Source organism: Lepidochelys kempii, chromosome 1 (assembly GCF_965140285.1).
Source record: "Lepidochelys kempii isolate rLepKem1 chromosome 1, rLepKem1.hap1, whole genome shotgun sequence".
NCBI classification, from domain to species: Eukaryota; Metazoa; Chordata; order Testudines; family Cheloniidae; genus Lepidochelys; species Lepidochelys kempii.
In genome coordinates this window covers 99890871-99910272 of record NC_136380.1, presented here as the reverse complement: position 1 = coordinate 99910272, position 19402 = coordinate 99890871, and the positions used below count along the sequence as shown (strand labels likewise).

The 19402-nt window shown below is 37.4% G+C and overlaps 1 protein-coding gene across 23 annotated transcripts in view; it reads left to right on the top strand.

The window, feature by feature from the left end:
• Positions 1-18283, top strand: part of DOCK9 (dedicator of cytokinesis 9) — a 335502-nt gene extending 317219 nt beyond the window's left edge. For 16 of the 23 annotated variants that reach the window (XM_073348476.2, XM_073348365.2, XM_073348484.2 and 13 more), the window contains 6 exons: positions 123-269; positions 3014-3224; positions 7615-7805; positions 13176-13276; positions 13481-13619; positions 16931-18283. In XM_073348476.2, coding sequence (XP_073204577.1) covers positions 123-269; positions 3014-3224; positions 7615-7805; positions 13176-13276; positions 13481-13619; positions 16931-17053 — 912 coding nt within the window. In that variant the 3' untranslated portion in view covers positions 17054-18283. The other 7 variants (XM_073348510.2, XM_073348458.2, XM_073348434.2 and 4 more) reach the window with 4 other exon arrangements.
• Positions 18284-19402: the final 1119 nt, after the last annotated feature.

Here is a 19402-nt window from a genome sequence, read left to right as displayed (position 1 = left end):
TACTTTTGCTTGAACCGTGCATTGAACATTTAAGTTTGCCTTGAAAAGCATAAACCACTCTGTATGTTGTAACAATTGGCTGTTGTTCTTTAAGGATTCTAATTATTGTTTGTTTCTTACAGGGATTCTTCGAGGATGAAGATGGAAAGGAGTATATTTATAAAGAGCCTAAACTCACACCACTTTCAGAGATTTCCCAGAGACTACATAAGCTCTACTCTGACAAATTCGGATCAGAAAACGTCAGAATGATCCAGGATTCTGGCAGAGTAAGACTACGTTTATTTGTAAAGCAGGATATGTTATTTAAAACAAGTTTATCCCAAAATCTCATAATTTCATTTCATGAATCTCTACAAAATCAAGAGTCTGAGTTTGAATCATCACTATCCTATCCTCATTATGTGTGTACACATGCTGCCTATCTGAATAAAGTGTTGGCTGGAGAGGGTAAGGGGCATGATGGCTCTCGTAAAGTATGCCTTAATTTTGAATTTCCTGGCTTTTGTGTCACATAGCAATGTAAGGCTTTTCTGTTAAGACAAAATTGAGTAACTTTTAAATCTGGCTTCTTAGCTTTAGGTCATTTGACTACTTGCTGCCCACACAGTGTACCATAGATCCTTCTCCTTCCTATGCATGCTCAGTTATGCTCACAGAGGGTTTTTCCCACTTCTGCAGCTTGGGGTAGAGTCCAAATTGATACCGTTGCAGTGAGAGATACAGACCACCCTTTTGTGAAACGCTTTCACAGGTTCTCAGACACTATGTGGCACAGATGGGTTTTCAGGTTCTCAGACACAGATGGGGCAATAGTAGTACCTAGATAGAAATCTCTGTGTCCAAAGTCTAGTGTACATTAGAGCTAGAACTCCCTTTGGTAAGCCTAGCTGAGTATTTTGGGGGATAAAAATAGATAATTTGCCCACAAATCTCTCCCATATGATTGGCCTCTCAAATTAGCCCTTTGCCTGCGTTGTCACTCAATAGGAGATATTCTCTCTCATGGTTGAGGGTTCCCAAGATGGTGCACACAGCACAGAAGATCAGGCAGAACAGAGCTACAGCAACCTTCCAATTGAAAAGGGCACCTCGTGCATAAGAGGCCATTCTAGGTCCCAACTCATTCCCCTCAACATCTAGTCCAGAACTCTTGACCAGCAGCTAATTTTCACCCACCACCAAACTCCAGAGCCAGCAGCAGTTCCCTCCTAAATCACCACTTCTTGCCTCTCCTGCTTCTCTGTCTGTCTGGTAAGAAGGTCACAAGATTCATTCAACACTTGTCAGCCTAACAAGGCAGCGGTGAGGGAGAAGCTGTCCCCACTCACACTGGAACCTTACTGGGAATAAAAACTCAAGCTAGGACCAAACTTCACAGACCTATGCTGTACCCTCAGTTCTTCGCAACCGTTCCAATGTGCTTAGATATAAATGTTTTAAACCTAATGAGGATTTCTCTTACAACTAGTTAAAATTGGTGTGTTTGAGGAAAATAGGTTGTACTCTATCCTATTCATAGCTATGGACTATTCTCAGGTTTTGCCTCCATCATTCAGTCTAGTCAAAGTTTTCAGGGAAGTGTCTGTCTTTGTCTCATACTCAGTAAGCAAACGGTTACCCATAGGTTCCAGGGAAGGGGTCTGAAAACACTGCAGACTTTTCTTCAAGAAAGAATACAACCGTGTGTCTGAGAGGGGTAGGGCACTGGACTGGGACCTTAGGAAACTTGAGTTCTAGTCCCAGTTCTGCCATTGGCCTATTAGGTGACCTTGGACAGGTCTCTTCACTTTTCTGTGCCTCATTTTCCATATCTAAAATTGAAATATAGCACATGATAAAAGAGGAAAGTACTATTGAGTTGTGTAGATAAAAAGCACTGTATAGGAGTTAGGTACATATTTTCTTTAATATTATCTCCCTGCACATGCCTCCTCTTTTCAGGAAAAAGAGCAACAATACTATACAAAAATTGACAGTCAGAAGTATCTGGGGTTTATGGTCCCTATCATCATAGTATTGAAGTGCCTCACAGACATGAATGAGTTTATCATAACAATTCCCCTGTGAGGTGTGGAAGTATAATTATCGCCACTTTATAGATAGCAAGTTGAGGCACAAATAGATAAAATTATATATTCAGAGTCATACAGGCAGAGGCAATAATTTAAACCCATGTCTCCCAATTCCCAACCCAGTGCCTTAATCACAAAGTGAAATCCTGACCCCATTAAAGTGTTAAACAAACAAACAAAACTCCCATTCTTTTCAGTTTCAGGATTTCACCCAATGACTTTGTTTGAATGTTTGTAGCATTAATACTTCTAGTGGTTTACTGAGTTGATTTGTCATGTTCTGGTGACATTTCTGAGGTGTTTTGTTTTAAGTTTAATTTTTCTGTGTGATCTTTTGACTTGTTTTTTTGCTTTTGATAATATTTTTCTCTGAGATGGTATGCTATAAAGAATATTTTTAACTAGTAACTATATAACAATAATAATTTTTGACTTCCAGGTTATCCTTGAACCAGCTGTAGAGAGACAAAGCACCAGTATTTGTTTCCTCACTTTTGAGTGCTCAATTGTGCAAAAAGAACGAGGAGTAGTTGTGGCACCTTAGAGACTAACAAATTGTGCAAACTTAATCTTCTATTAATGTAGCGTCTTAATGGAATTTAATATAATTTGCTATGTTGACACTGCTCTGGGTATGTGTCTTTTATCTGCAGTCCTGTACTCTAAAAATATAGAAAATTGTGTCACTAGACAAATATACTAATGTTATACTATAGCTGCCTGTAACTTTTAAGTTAATAAAAGTTAATAAAAGTTAACCTGTAACTTTTAAGTTAATGAAATAACTTCAGTTTTGAAATCAGTGGAGCTGAGGGGTTTCACATCTGGATTTACCTGCAGAACTAGAGCCAAATTTACTTTCCAAAACCTATGCAATTTCAAATTAAAAAATCAACTTTAAATAGTTGCAATTTAAATATTTTTCTATTTTTTTAAAGGTGAATCCCAAGGATTTGGACTCAAAATATGCATACATACAAGTTACACATGTAGTCCCATATTTTGAAGAAAAGGAATTGCAAGAGAGAAAAACAGAGTTTGAAAGAACGCACAATATTCGTCGTTTTATGTTTGAAATGCCTTTTACTCAATCTGGTAAAAGACAAGGAGGAGTGGAAGAACAGTGTAAACGACGAACTATTTTGACAGGTATTGTATGATGGATTTCTCTTTTTAAAGAGGACTACTTTTTTGTATTATGTCTTCATATTTAGCTCTTGGTGTTTGGAATTCTATGAGTGAATAACCTCTTGTGTTTTGTCAGGAGAATCCAAATTCATTTCAAGGATTAGTATGCAAGACTGTTGATGGTAGCTACGAAAGCAAAATAAACCCAAAGATTAGGTGGAGGCCAAACTTTTCTTTTTTAAAACTATACATACACGTCGTGATTTTTAAATGTAACAAGGAAGTCCTCTTAACGTTTCTGTAAGAGTACTGATCCTATGGCAGTACGTTTTGTCATGTGATCCCTTTGCACTCCGATAACTGCTGATTAGAGAATGTGGAGGAAGAGACATAAGAATAGGATCACACATAGCCTTTACTTTCAAATTAATATTTTTGTTTTGGATAAAGGGATTCCTTGATCCTTTTTTTTTTTTTTTGTGCACCCTTAGTTATAATGCAATAAATAATAAGAATATGGAAACTAGGGCTAAGAGTTATCCCCATATCAGTTAGGGCTGTGATCTTGGATAAGACACCTCAGTGGAAAAGTGCTGTAAGAATCCATGATTGTGATTCAGCAGATGTCAATCTTCCTTCTTGGATTGGTACTTAATTAGTGCCTCAAGATATTGTCAGAGATATCTGTTACTGGAAGAGCTGATAATCTGGCTGTGGTTTAGGATTGAGTTCAGTTGGTTTGTTCTGTCATGAACTTTCAGTATGATCTTGGGTGAGTCATTCATTAGTTTGTCTTAACTTTCCCATTGTTATCTTTAAAATGAACATAATAAACTTCTCTATCTCTTATGGGTGTAGATGTAAGTGCCTTAATTCACTAGTGCCTTCAAAATACTTTGTGTTCTTTATATGGAAGGTACTATAGAAGTGTGAAGTGTTAAGTATTATCTTTTGGATAAAATGTAAACCTGACCATTTATAGTAATTAAACTTCTTGCTAGGCTTTGATCTAAAGTAGGAGCATTAACCCAAATGTCCTTGTTGTTTTACAGTTTGGGTATTTTCAGTCCACTTGCCTAAAAATCCTATGTTGTTTTTTAAGTATTTTTCATTTCCCATCCAAAAATATTGCTTAGGGTTAGACTTGCTGCTTGAGCAGTCTGGAGATCTTTCCAATGGAACATTTTTCCCTTGGAAAATTCCAGTTCTCTGAAATCAAGACATTCTACACGAACATATCAATTTCTTTGAAACTTTTGACAGAAACCAGGTAGGTTCCATCAGAAACTTGCCTGGTCTCCTACCTGCCTCCTTGGCAGCCTGGGTTCCCAGATCTCCGGCTGCCCACGCTTCCAGGACTTGAAGCTCCATTGGACACCAGGGAGCATATTTCATTTTGGATTAACAAATTATTGTGGGCTTGCAGTTCCATGAGAAAATTGAAAGTTTTGGATTTTCATCCTGATTCAGGATTAAAAAAAAAAATCCCAAAATTTCAATATTTTTACATTCTTTTCCCAGCCAGTTCTCGTAACTACACTTGTGTAGCTTGAGAACTGATTCTCCTCCTAGGGTTGCCTGTGTGCTTGCACAATGTCCACTGTTAGCATTCCAGTGGGTCTGCCTGAACCCTCTTACTGCCACATCTTAAGCTGGAAGATATAAAGGGGAAGTCTTTCCCAACTGTTGTTTTGTTCTAGTTAACGCCCAAAGGAGCAGCAAGTAAGAATCTACCAGTGTCCTCGATGCTTTCATCTGTCAGTACCCTTACTCTATCCTATTATGGTTTTTTTGCTTTTAGCTTTTTAGTTAGATTGTTTTAGTTCTGCAGCATTGTGACCCTACTGGTGTTGGATCCCATTTACATAATCCTTCATTCTCCGTTTCTATGTTGATTATACACCATGGTTAGCTCACAGGATTTGGGTCTTAATTCTTCTTTTTTCCGAGTCTCCATCTCCAGTTGGTACCATGGCTGATCCCAATAAAAACACCATCTTTAAGCTTTCAAATCAAATCAAAAGATGCAATACTGTTACTGATGACTATTATGTTGCCTCGATGAGGGTTACTGTGCAGATTAAATATACAGGCCATTGCTATCACCATGAATTCAAAGGGAGTAGGAAGGTTGCCTCAAACTCCAGCTGTTAGAAGAGGTGGTTAATGCCATTTGTCAGACCTTGAGAAGCATGGAAAGGCCACAATCAAAGGGCTCCTCAGCACCACTCTCATGGCTAAGGCCAGTGCTGAGTCCACAGGGTCAACATCAAGGGGCTCCTCGTCATCTCTGACATTTGGTAGGCCAGAAACGTTGGTGTCGAAGCTAAGAGTGCCAGGAAGGCTGACTCAAAGACCTTTGACCTGGAAAACTTACGCTGACTCTTCGAAGGTGAGCCCTCCAAAGCATTTTTTTTAATTGAATTTGTGCCTTTTTTCCTACTCAGTTTTTATCTTAGTAAAGCCAGAAATCACATATCTGGTCTTCCCTGTTTTAACTTGAGGACTACTTTGAGACTTGTCTATACTGGAAAATGTATTGTGTTATACCACATTAACTAACACAGTGGTAAACAGAACTTGGTTCACATTCTCCCTGCCCCCTTTGAATTATGAGGAAAATTACAAGGAAATGTTACACAACACTACTATGACTCAAGTCCTTGACAGTTATTAGTTAGCAAATATTATAACCTTGTATCATAGCTACAGTGGGTACATCTATTGAATACACAGTTTTAAAAAATAATACACATATTGGTACACCACTATCCTGAGGGATTTCATTCTCCAGAGCAGTACCTGAAATTGGTTATGGTATAGTAGTATTAATTTTCCACTAGGAAAGTCTGTCATTTAAAGGAAAATTATAATTAAGTTTGGCTAAGAAGTTTAATGAGTTTAATTTATAATCCTGTTTTGTAACACATTCTTTGGTGGAAAGTGGCATCTTATTGTATAGTTACAAATTATTACATTTTTATAATTCTCTAAAGCAATTAAAGTATCTAATTTAAAAAAACAATTATGAACTTCCTTTGTAAAAGAAGTTCAATTTAAGCACATGATTTCTTTATTGCTTCTGAGCTGCAATAAATTAGTTCACTTATGTCAACATCACAGCCTGATTATTTTACATACTGACTCATACATACAGTTTCCATTAGGATTAGAACAAACAGTACTTTTAAAAAGTACTACTACATATTTACTTGTCATTCATAGGTTACTATGTTGTAGACTTTGGTCATTTAATAAAGTTTGGTCCTGAAGTATGAGGTGCATCCGCTGGAATGTGTAAATATTCAGCACCATATGGTGGAGTTGAAGGGCAGGAAGGGAGGGAGTGATTGCCTTCATTTTCCTGAAAAGAGGGTGGGGGACAGCTCTGAAAAGTTTGGAAAAGGCTGATTTAAGAAATGTTAAGAATTTGATAATCCACAAAAACAAGGAAATTCAGAGTTGGCTAACACTTGATTTCAGTAGTAACAGAATCACATTAATCTAGGCAAGGGTGAGCAAACTTTTTAGCCGGAGGGCCACATCTGGGTATGGAAATTGTATGGCGGGCCATGAATGCTCACAAAATTGGGGGTTGAGGTGCAGAAGGGGGTGAGGGCTCTGGCTTTGGGTGCAGCTGTGGATGAGGGGTTTGGGGTGCAGGAGGGTGCTCAGGGCTGGGACCAAGGGGTTCAGGGGCCATGAGGGTGTTGAAGTGCAGGAGGAGGTCGGGGTGCAGGCTCTGGGTGGCACTTATCTCAAGCACTCCCAGATGCAGCAGCAAGTTTCCCCCTCCAGCTCCTATGCAGAGATGCAGCCAGGCGTGGCCAATGGGAGCTGCAGGGGCAGTGTGCGGAGCCCCTTGGCTGCCCCTATGCGTAGGAGCCGGAGGGGGGACATGCCACTGCTTCTGGAAGCCGTGCAGAGCGGGGCAAGCCCCCAACCCCGCTCCCCGGCTGGAGGTCGAGGGCTGGATTAAAACGTCTGGAGAGCCGGATGCAGCCCCCAGTCCATAGTTTGCCCACCCCGATCTAGGCACTTCTGAAAATCCAACCCAAAATGTTTTAATAGTCTTATTTGGAATATATTTATTTATTAACTAAAATGCTTCAAAAGGAAACTCTGAACTTTTTTTATACTATTGCCAAGCAATACTGAAGGCTAGTATAACTGAAAGATATTGGAAAATAAATGTTTGTGGTGTTTTTCAGTTTGTTTACTTTACGAATTTGACAGCATTTTTGTGTATCATGTAACAAGAGATCGTTTGCTGTATGGTTGTAGCAATAAAAAGCATCACTAGCTTAATAAACTTTTTTGAAGAATTTTGTAAAACTCTACCAACATATAAACTGTTTAAAATTAGCTTAATATAATCAGAAATAGATTACTTAATCTGTTTTTATTCTAGCTATACATTGTTTCCCCTATGTGAAAAAGCGCATTCCTGTAATGTATCAGCACCATACAGATCTAAACCCAATTGAAGTAGCCATTGATGAAATGAGTAAGAAGGTTGCAGAGCTCAGGCAGCTTTGTTCTTCAACTGAAGTAGATATGATCAAACTGCAGCTAAAGCTACAGGGAAGTGTCAGTGTTCAGGTAAGATACCTACCTGTGCACCAGATCTCATGTATTGCTTTCCCCAACGAAATATGATAAATGAACTTTCAGCATTTTTATCTTTACAAAGTGTCTATTTTTATGTGAAATTATTGAATGTTTCATGTAAGAAATGATATGTATCATTCATTGTCCTAGATTATTTTTCATAACAAACCGTAACAGCTTTTGACAATTAAACAAAGGACTCAGAGCTATGTGACTGACTTGTATGACTGTCTCAGGTCATGTATACACTTACATATGGAGCGATAGATCCAGCAGGGGCTGATTTATCGCGTCTAGTGAAGACACGATAAATTGACTGCCAAGCGCTCTCCCGTCGACTCTGGTTCTCCACCAGAGCGAGAGGCGCAGGCGGAGTCAACGGAGGAGCGTCAGCAGTCAACCTACCACAGTGAAGACACTGCGATAAGTAGATCTAAGTACATCGACTTCAGCTATGTTATTCACATAGCTGAAGTTGCGTAACTTAGATCGATGCCCCCCTCTAGTGTAGACCAGGTCTTAGTTCCTTTTGGTTCCAGGGTGAGAGGCTGGAAAAGGAATATAACACTAGCTTCTCAAATAACAGGGATGAATTAATTTATTTTGCTTGATTTCAAACCTACTCTCATGTTGAGTTTAAATGTTCTGTTCAGACTTAATCGTTGTTAGGTTTGAATTGCAGTCGGATGCTTTTTGAAAAAAGAACCCCAAAAAGTGTCAGAACAGGGAGGGGAAAAGAGTGAAAATTGGAGCAGATAATGAACATAAAGTTTAAAAAAATAGAACATGGGTTGAGAGAATATTTATAAGAGAAAAAATTGTGTGTGTGAGAGAGATTATATCGGGGGAGCTGGTAGCAAGCAGTATATAGGTTGGTTAGCACTTCCCAGGCATGCTGTTCTATGACATAGGACCTCAGCCTCATTTAGTGGACACAGTGGATGCACAGAGGGGCAGAATTAAGGTTGCCCGGACAACCATAAATCTAGCACTTTCTGACTTTTGAGTGCTTGTCTTTACAACCTAAATGAGGTGCTTTTAATGTAGCTTTTGTGTGCATGAGTTATACACACACACGCACTCTGTATCAAAGCCACTCATTTGTACCATCATCGCTATTGAGGGTGACAGCCCATCTCTAAAATGGGTTTTCCGTTAGCTATTAAACCTTTTATTTCTTTGTTTTATTTATAATTATGTGACCATTTCAGAATTGTGATAGGTTGTAAAACAATGTTAAAAAAGATGCCTCCAACCAGTGTGCAACACACACATACACAAGATGCCATTGGAAGTAGCGGTAGTCTCTGTGGATCGCAGTGCAGTCACTGCTAGCCTTCCCCTCTGTTGTTGACATAGGAAACTACCTGAGGGTGGTATCAGAGATTCTATATGCAAAAAACTAAAGGGAAAAATTATCAGGGGCTTCAAAATGAACTAAATTACAAATTTTTACTTAAAAAACTAAGACTGGTGATCTGTTCAGTGTGACCATCTCTTTTTCTACGTGGCGAGCAATGACGATGATGAAGTAGCTTTCAAACACTACCATAGAAAAAGTAGCTATGTCCTCACAGTTTAAAAAATTTAAGCTTCAGCAAAGATGAGTCCATCAACAATTACCTTGTACAGGGACAATATGCAGTACAGCTCATTTCATGATGCACTCACTATGTTTTACAAAATCAAATAAGCATAGAGATAAATAGAATGAATAGCTGAAGAACTTGGAGTTGTTGGAAGTATTGAATATGAGGCATGACTCTAATCAAAGTAATTAATAACAGTGAACAAAATTGTCTTGTGACAGCTGTTTGGCTTGTGTGAAATGAGTTGTCTACGTAGCAAGAAACCATTGGGTCCTTTCCCTACAAGAACTGAAAGATAGTACACAGGGGCCCCTTCTCAAAAACTTCCCCAAGAGCAGCTTGGCAACCATTTAAGACTCAAAAGGGCACACCGTCTAGAAAATGGTTTTGATCCCTAGACAGTGACAAAAGCCCTCCCTCAAAAAAAAAAATAGAAACCTAAAAATGTATAAAAGGCCAGAAAAGAAGAAAAAGCTAAGAATCCTGAACTTTAGCTTATCCTCTAAAGAAGAGGAACTCTCAGCTTTAGATCATGATAACCTCAAGCCATACGAGCAGGAGAGAGTCTTTTCTCCCAGGTGTGTTTGGGGCCTTGGAGAAGAAGGTGGTGGACACCATCAGTATTCATCCAGAAAGAGAGGATGAGCAAGCAAAGTCCAAAAGCAGGTATCTTCCGTCAACAAATAAGACAGAATTTTCCATCTCCATACACCCTTCTTTGAAGAATTCTTTAGGCAAGAACACGTTCTCCCTAAGATTAATGCATCTGTGGCTAAGAATGTGAGAATTCTTGCAAAAGTTTAATTCTTTCCTAAAGCCTCACACCTGAGCCACCCTGAGAAGTGACTTTAAAGCTTTGTTATTAATCATCAGAACTACTCTGGCAACTACTTTTCGCAAGGGACATGGTGTCAAAGGCCTCACCCCCAAAACCGCAATGAGTTTCATTGCTAAAGAAAATAATCGTTGGCTGTTTCAGAATGGACATATCCATGGACTCTGTGAGGCTGGCAGCGAGGGCCATAGCCACAAACTCTGTAGCTGAACACCAACTTTGGCTCCAACTCTGGATAGAGGATAATTACTCTAAGCAAATTCTCTGTGCCTCAGAATTTTCTGGCAGACTCTCATTTGAGGGAAAAGCTTGAAATGGTAATAAACAATAATACAGACAAGCCAAAGAGTTTCCTTCCCCTGTGAGGGCAGAACTTCCTTTCATTCCTACTCACAACAAAGATTAAAGAGAGTGATTCCTGGTAACAGAGCATCATGAAGAAACCTGGATCAAAAAGTCGATCCAGACCCTCCTTCCAGTCCAAGTCATTAGTGAGACTGCAAATGAGCGTGCCTCTGCCCAGAAATAAGTCTACGATTATGGATACTTCACTTCTTAGACACACGATTTTGGTCAGCCTTAGGCAGGGGTCTGGGAGACCCCAATAACTCATACTGTCTGAAGTTCCATTCTCCTCTATTCGTCCCCCTCTACTGGACATTGGTGAGGCCTCACCTGGAGTACTGTGTCCAGTTTTGGGCCCCACACTACAAGAAGGATGTGGATAAATTGAAGAGAGTCCAGCGACGGGCAACAAAAATGATTAGGGGTCTGGAACACATGAGTTATGAGGAGAGGCTGAGAGAACTGGGATTGTTTAGTCTGCAGAAGAGAAGAATGAGTGGGGATTTGATAGCTGCTTTCAACTACCTGAGAGGTGGTTCCAGAGAGGATGGTTCTAGACTATTCTCAGTGGTAGAAGAGGACAGGACAAGGAGTAATGGTCTCGAGTTGCAGTGGGGGAGGTTTAGGTTGGATATTAGGAAAAACTTTTTCACTAGGAGGGTGGTGAAACACTGGAATGCGTTACCTAGGGAGGTGGTAGAATTTCCTTCCTTAGACGTTTTTAAGGTCAGGCTTGACAAAGCCCTGGCTGGGATGATTTAATTGGGGATTGGTCCTGCTTTGAGCAGGGGGTTGGACTAGATGCCCTCCTGAAGTCCCTTCCAACCCTGATATTCTATGATTCTATGATTCCTCCCCTTCCTTTTATACTTCATCCAGCCTTGAGAGAGGGTGAGAAATGCCACGCAATGCAAAAAGATACTGCAGCTCCTAAAAGCAACAGAGCCTGTCTCATGAAGGATGGGGTATTCTTTTAGAATGTAAGGTCTCCAGAGTGGGGATTATCTCTTATCCATATTTGTACAGCACCCATCCAATGGGGCCTTTATGTGGTGTTATAAATATTTACTAATAAATAATAAAGGTTGAAAACCATTCCCAACATGAAGTGTCCTCATCTGGTAGTGGAAATAGAAGCCCACAAGACAGTAGGATTCGGACACAAAATCCTGACCACAGATGACAGATTTTAGGATAGGAAGTACCCCTGAAAGACTGCAATAAGCAGGGAACATGGCCAAGGTCAAAGAGTCTCCAAAGCATCAAATTTGTAGGGATAGAAATGATGAGGCTAGCTTCATCTAATCAGCTAGCTTCTGCTAATCCACCTGCGATAGTAGCATGCGCTGGTTCAACCAGACAGTACAATGACCAGGGCAGGCACTATTCATCTGAACCAAACTGTTGGCAGATAAATTCAAAATGGTATCTGAATCAGGAAGTGTTCAACTGATATCCCGGAAGGTAGGCCATCCCCAGAAATGTTGTTTACATCCAGTCTGTTGTAACTAGGTATTTGTGCCCTGAAGAAGCAGATCAGCGATCTTGGGAAGAGAATATGGCTCATAGATGGCCTAATGGGTTTATGTACAAGCCCATAACCCTCTTACCACCTGCTTTTCTGAACTATTCTTCCTACTGTCTGAACTAGTAGAAGAAATAATATCATCACCACTCCCCAAATTAGCCAAGAAGATTGTGGTACTCAGGCCTAGTGGAGCTATAGCAGAGGTCACCAATCTCTCTCCCCAGTGGTGGTGATCTCCTATCCCAGGTCTTATTTCTTGACTTCCCAATCTGGACTACCTGATCCTGTGAGCTTAACTATTGCTCTAGCATTTTTCATATTTTTAGTGAAGCTATGTGACCAGTCTTTGAGAGTCCCTGGTGTCTCTCAGTTCTCATTGACTCAATTCTAGCATGTGAAGGATCCATTCATTGGTAAAGGACTGTCAAGCATGCTGTCTCTAAGAAAAGAGATTTATTGTTACTGTATATTTATTTATATTATATTACTGTCTGGAAGTGCTAGCCACGTCTTGAACTGTACAGGCCTTCCCCAAAGAGTTTACAATTTTAGGCTTTAAGATGAGGCTCAGCAGGTGGGTAAAGTGGAGAGAGTGAATGGGGTAACCGTTTTTGCAGAGGGAAGCTGTGTGCACAATTTTAGATAGTTTAGGTTGTTTTTTAATAATGGAGATAAATAAGCAGATCAGTGTGAGCTCGCTATCTGCCTACCATAGTAAGGAAGACAAATTTCCTATTTGTTGGCAGTCTTACCAGAGATTGTATTTTGCTGCCACCCTTCAAATGGTCCTTCTAAGTCAGGATGCATCACATTGAGGTGGCAGCATGGGGAAATATATTGATGTGTTGTACCTGTTTAATAAACAGGGGAGTTTTGCTTCCTATTTGATCTGTTCAGTACTTGCAACAAACAATAAATTCACTTAAGAAGAACAAACCAACCTAGCCAACCAACTTATTTCACTATATATGTGTGTATGTATAAATATATATAAATGCTTTAGTTGGAACAATATGGTAATATAGCAAATCAACTTTATTTCAAATTCTTTTTTCTTGTTTTAGGTTAATGCTGGTCCATTAGCATATGCAAGAGCTTTCTTAGATGACACAAATACCAAAAAGTATCCAGACAATAAAGTGAAATTACTGAAGGAAGTTTTCAGGTAAACTGTCTGAATGTACACGGAATAACTTTTTAAAGACAGGTTTTAAGCAGGTTTTGTTTTAGTCATTTACTTTAACGTTACCAATGTCCTTGCCACGCTAACAAGGTATTCTAAAATTAACAAGTAGCATTTGACGTTTCTCCTGGATTTTGCATAAATGTAATGTCTTTTTTTTCTTTTCTATTTTTTATACAACTTCAGACAATTTGTTGAGGCTTGTGGTCTAGCATTGGGTATAAATGAACGACTTATAAAGGAAGATCAGTTAGAATATCAAGAAGAAATGAAGGCTAACTACAGAGAAATGGCAAAAGAACTTTCTGAAATAATGCATGAACAAGTATGTACTGAATCCTAAATATTATATTTAATACCATCCAGGATATAGTTGACCATGCTATTATAATATGCACAATTAGTTACCTACAGGAAAAATATTCAATAATTTTGTTTTCAGTGTTCTTCTCTTGCATCGGAACTCTCCTAGTGTCCTGTGGTCAAAACATGGTTTTCTCTAATTTTGTCAATAATTTATCATATTTGTAAATGCTCTCACACATTTACTGCAAATGCAAATAATTTTTTTTTAAAAAATCATTAATAATCAACAAGGATACAACAAAAACTCAAATTATCTTTTAAAATTGACTGACAGTGAATAGGCTACATGGAGCTAAGTACAAAAGTTACTGTAAGTGGTCATTACCCTACATAAGGTTTACTGAAATGATCCCATTTTAATTGTCACAGAGTAATAATTTAATAGAGAGGAGGTGGCTTAAGACTTGAGTTTTTAATGCTGAGAGAGGAATTTTTTGTTGACTTCAGCCAAAATTTCTTTACAATAAAAAATGCTTAAATAGTAAGATTTTTTTTCTTCAAGAAACCTAAGCATACAGAGTATAATTATGTATAATACTTAAATATAAAATTTTCTTCTGAACTAACATTCATTCTGACAATGTTATATGCAGTAAATATTTTGTGTAAGTGTGAACTATGATTTTCTTAGGTATATTAATTATAGAATTTATCTGTCCATAAATCATTTTGTACTCATTTCATTTTATGATTGGCACCTTACAGTCTTGTTCACAATGTCATCTCTCCCTACAAAGGGTTTTCTGCTCTGTAGAGTGAATGCCATTTAATAAGATTCATTGAGTTCTTGTTCTTGTAGAGAAGTGGGATTTTAAATGCATAGAACTGCAAGTTACATCAGTGTATCACCTTGTAAAATTTTATTTCTTAATTGTCTTTAGTTAACGTCATAAATGTTATCGTGAAGCTTGGAGTATAGCAAGTGCTATATAAGACTGTTCTCACACACATCTTCTCCATAGTTCTCTTTCTCTTTTTTACTATACACATGACTTGCAGTGTCACAGAGCATAATGTGGGCATAGAAAACACATTTATTCTACAAAAAATTGCATATGTGCACGCTCTCTTAATCAGATATAAAAATAGTATTTACAAATTGGCATAAATGTATATGACCTTTCACCAGATCTAGAGTGAAAATTTTTCCCGGCTGCAAAGAGCGTATAGTTGAAGGCAGAAAAGACTTGGGATAACACTGCAGATGACGAAGACTATATAGGAAAGATCCTTGTAAGAAGTGGGTTTAGAAGAAATGATATTGTGCTTGGTGGATGAAAAAATGGGACAGTTTGACTAATAATATTTGAACCTGATGTGGTAAAAGGCAGGAATCCAGTGGAGGAGTTCAAAAATAGGGATAATATGGCTGTAATGACTGGTGTTGACTGAGCAGCAGCATATTTTGAATAAGATAAAGGAGGTATATGTGAGCAGCGGGAGGCCACAGAAAAGAGCATTGCAGTAATAAGAGGGAAAATGGCAAAGACGTGCACAAATTCTTTAACAATGGCAATAAGGAGGGAAAGGCTGTATGTTAATATTACATAGGAAGAAATAATAGGATATAATGAGAACTTGATGTGGTCAAGAGGATGGAGGAGATTGAAGAATCTAAAATAAAACTGCAGTTAAAAGTCTAGAAAGATAGTAGCATTTTAACAACATGAGAGGGAGGAGGGATTATCGAGACGTTAAGCAGAAATATGAAAAAATTGATTTGAAATGAGTGCAGGACATTAGGAATAGATGTTTGAGGAACAGGCCTGGGGCATGAGGACACAATTGATTCCCTTACATACTTTTTCTTTTTTTTTTAATTGTAAAACCTGATACATGATCTACTGTAAGACTGCAGTAATGCGCACTACTGTCATAATATGCCAGTATGTTCTTATTATACAGATACGATACATTAGAAAATGTTCTAATTCAGTTAAATGGTAATCAAAAATGAAATGAGTCACTTTACAAGTTTTAAATTAAATTTCAACATTTGAAGGTCAGAACTGAGAAATAAAATTACAGTGTAAGAATTTAAATTTTCATTAAAAATTATAATTCACGGGAAACCTTTTATCTGGAATTAATTTTGAATTGGTTAAAAATGTAGATTTTATATGACTGTACCTGATTTCTATAGTTCAGAAATTCATGGAATATTTCGGCAGTTTAATTTTTGTTCTACAGGCAATGAAAAAGCTAATTAATATCAACTGCCCTAACTAATTAGTGTAGTGATTAAACGATTGCAAGAAACTTTAAATGTTATATCAATGGTTTTTTTATATACAAATGAATCTTAACAGACTTATCTCTTTCTCTCCTGTGCTGTTCGCAAACATGATCAGATGGAATGGTAATATTTTTTGTTTCTGATTTCAGGGTCTCTGTCTAGTTTTGTGTAATTCCTTTTACCACTGTAACACAGGATGAACACTTTGTTTCATGGCACAAAACTGACCAAAGTTAGGAACAGACTTTGGGTCCCTTTAATCTTTTTCCCACATCCAAAGTATATTGTGGAGTCAGAGTGGCTATTTCTCACTGTGTAAGATCCCTTTTTTTGTCAGTCCATAGGCACCATCCTGAGGAATATGCTGTTCCACACTCCTGGTATGGAAATAAACAGCCATTTGGGAAGAAGGGAATCTAGTTTCAGAGGGAGAATGGTGGAAGAGTACTCCTAGTGGCAAAGCACAGCAAGGGTTTTGAATGATTAACAAAATCTTTGTATTAGCATTTTTTATATTTATCGTTTAAATTGCCCATAATTCTTTCTCTGACAACAGTCAAGAGTAAACTTTTTTGGTTTTGGCTGAGAAGTGAATGGTCTATAAATGGACTTTCGTTTTTATAATGCCCACTCTCCTGTTTGTCTACATTTTTCCTAACTAGGTGAGATTTAATGATTGCTTCCTTCTTCCATCAGGAGTTATTTCTATTGTTAACTTGTGAAAGGGGAGCTGTTTGAGACTCAGCCAGCAAGAAAAGTGTAATAATTTAATTAGGAAGGTGTATCATCTGATGTTGTAGCAAGGTTTAGCACCCAGTGCAGTACTAGAATTGGTCCCTGGGAATAATGTTAACCACCACAAAAGAGAAAATTGTATGCCGTTGAAGACAATATTAAAAATAGACTAGATAAATTGTACATTTTGATAATACCCCACTGTTTTATTGAGCTTATTGAATTATTTTATAAGTGATTTTGTGTATCTGTGATCAGTTTTTGGGTGAAGTTATAGCTCTGTTTATTTTTCACTTAAGATTGTTCCTGTTGAAGAAAAGACCAGTGTTATGTCTAATTCACTACACATTTTCAATGCCATAAGTGGAACTCCAACAAGCACAGCAGTTCATGGGATTCCCAGTTCTTCTTCAGTTGCATAAGTGTTTTGTAAAGGAAAGTAATTTTTCTTCGTATATGCATGGATTTGCTTTATTATTTGCAAACTCAGGATGACTTTAAAGCTAAATATTGGACACCTGCAAGCCATGTAAATTAGCACACTAAAACACTGAGCACACTATATTTCAGGACAGGTGGGAATAAACAATAATGGTGGTAGACTTCTAAAATAAATAGAAAGGTGAACATATATTTTTACATTTTGCTGGCAATATTAAAAGTTTTCATAATGTCTTTGCAGAGGTCTGTGTTGGGAACTTTTATGATAATTAATTTCTCTTTTTCCTTAGAAAGTATTATTAAAATGAGTGGCACATTACAAAAAGGTGTTGTAGAACGTACGTTTGCAGATACATAGTATTCAGATGTTCTTTTTATGTATGGCACATACAGATTGATTTTAAGTTCAAGAACTATTTTGGGACTAGATAGATACACTAATTTTTTTTTTAATTTAATGGAACTGACACTAGTAGTTTTGTACCATTGACAAATTGTTGTGCTCCTTTTTATACCTTGTTGTCATATTGAAAGTATATGAGTTTAAAGCAAATGGAAAAATTAAGTACAACCAAAGGTCTGTATTAATGAACACCAAGCACCAAGTTACACTAAAATATAAGTAGTGGTAAACTGATTTGTACATATTGTTTGTTAATACAGTCCATAGATTCTGTACATAAACGTATTACATTTCTAAACAATTTTTAAATAGCCATAGCAGCTCTCAAGCCTTCTGCTTTAAATTTAATTGTGACATATTTGTGCTCATTCCAAGTATATGCTATATACAGTTTGTTTATTCCTGTATATAGATAAGTGCAATATGAAGATGTATACAATCTTTGCTATGTTAGGTTTATACACTGTTTTGAAAAAAATCATCCCTTTTGCCAAAGCAATGGAATACATAATAGGTGATCATTTTCTGTTAAATGGTGGTGTGATTTAAAGCTTTTACCATATTATTGTTCTTTCAAGACACTAATTTAGTAATTTTATATTTGGGGAAATAAAGGTTTTAAATTTTATTTAACTGGAAGCACTGTCCTGCTGTAATTAAACAGTCTATACTACATCTGTATTAAAAAAAAAAAAAAATAAGTAGCTAATTTCTCTACAATGTGTTCTGGATTCTGTTATTTTACAGCTTATACATTAAGGAGCAAGAACTCAAAACATTCACTCATACAAAATCAGATTATTACAATTAAAATATGACAAATAAATACAACATGGAGTTCTATGAATTATTTCTCTACAGTGAAGTTATTACCTGTGGTATACTCCTACAAGTTCATTATTGTTAGTTTATTGCCTCCCTAGAAATTCTGCGCACTGAAGCAGTGTCCTTTCATGAATCCACCAAAAAAATTCTTGGAGTAATAACTTACGCTGCCCTTAATAACCAGTGGCATTAGCCCCCCGCCCCCCCAACATTTTTTTCATCAAGCAATACTTCAGAAATTTTTCTCATCCTTATAGCATGGATGTGCTGACATTTTCATTAGTAGGGGGTGAACATCTATTGCTGTTTGCCAATGGTATTTGAAGACACATCATTTTTTGCTTATATCACTAATACATATTGAGTATTGGCTCTCACGGGATTTAGGTGAAATTCTGAATAGCACTGCTTCAAATATATCGTTGAAAGTTACGGATTTGCTACAAAAAAAGGGAGGGGGGCTTGTTTTACTTTAAAAAGGGAAAAGTAGTAGCTAGTGAATACTTGAGGCTGTAGCGAGACAGTCTTCTTTCTTATGAGTCCTCCGTCTTTGTATCAGTCATGTGTGGACATGGGAACACCCCTTACTATAGATATGTGTAGCTACCCTCAAAACTCATTTTACATGTTGGGAAAATGTCTCTTCAAAAAAAATTGTTTAGGAAGTCTATCAGTGAAAATGTTTCAATGAATTTCATTGAAAAAAGAATAATATTACCTGCAGGATTTATAATTCAAACAATGCAGCAACCTCCCAATATATGAAAACTAAAAAGTTAATTAAATTTTGATTGTAAGCAAAAATTAAATGAATTAGTCTCACTGGCCAAGATGGCTAGACTATAAAAAAGAAAGGAAGGAGCATAAACACTGAAAAGTAAATTAGACCTTTTAACTTTTGTTTGTACAATCTACATTACACTGGGGAAGAAACCGTTTACATTGTTAGTGTATCTTTTTTTTAAAAAAAAAAAAGAGAGACTTGAGTACAAAACAATAGGGCAAAGATACATTAAAATCCTTTAACTTGGTCTTTTTTTCTTTTTTCTTTTTTTTCCCCCAAGCTCTCACTGTGAAAGAACCTGTGTGTGTCCTTTTAGGT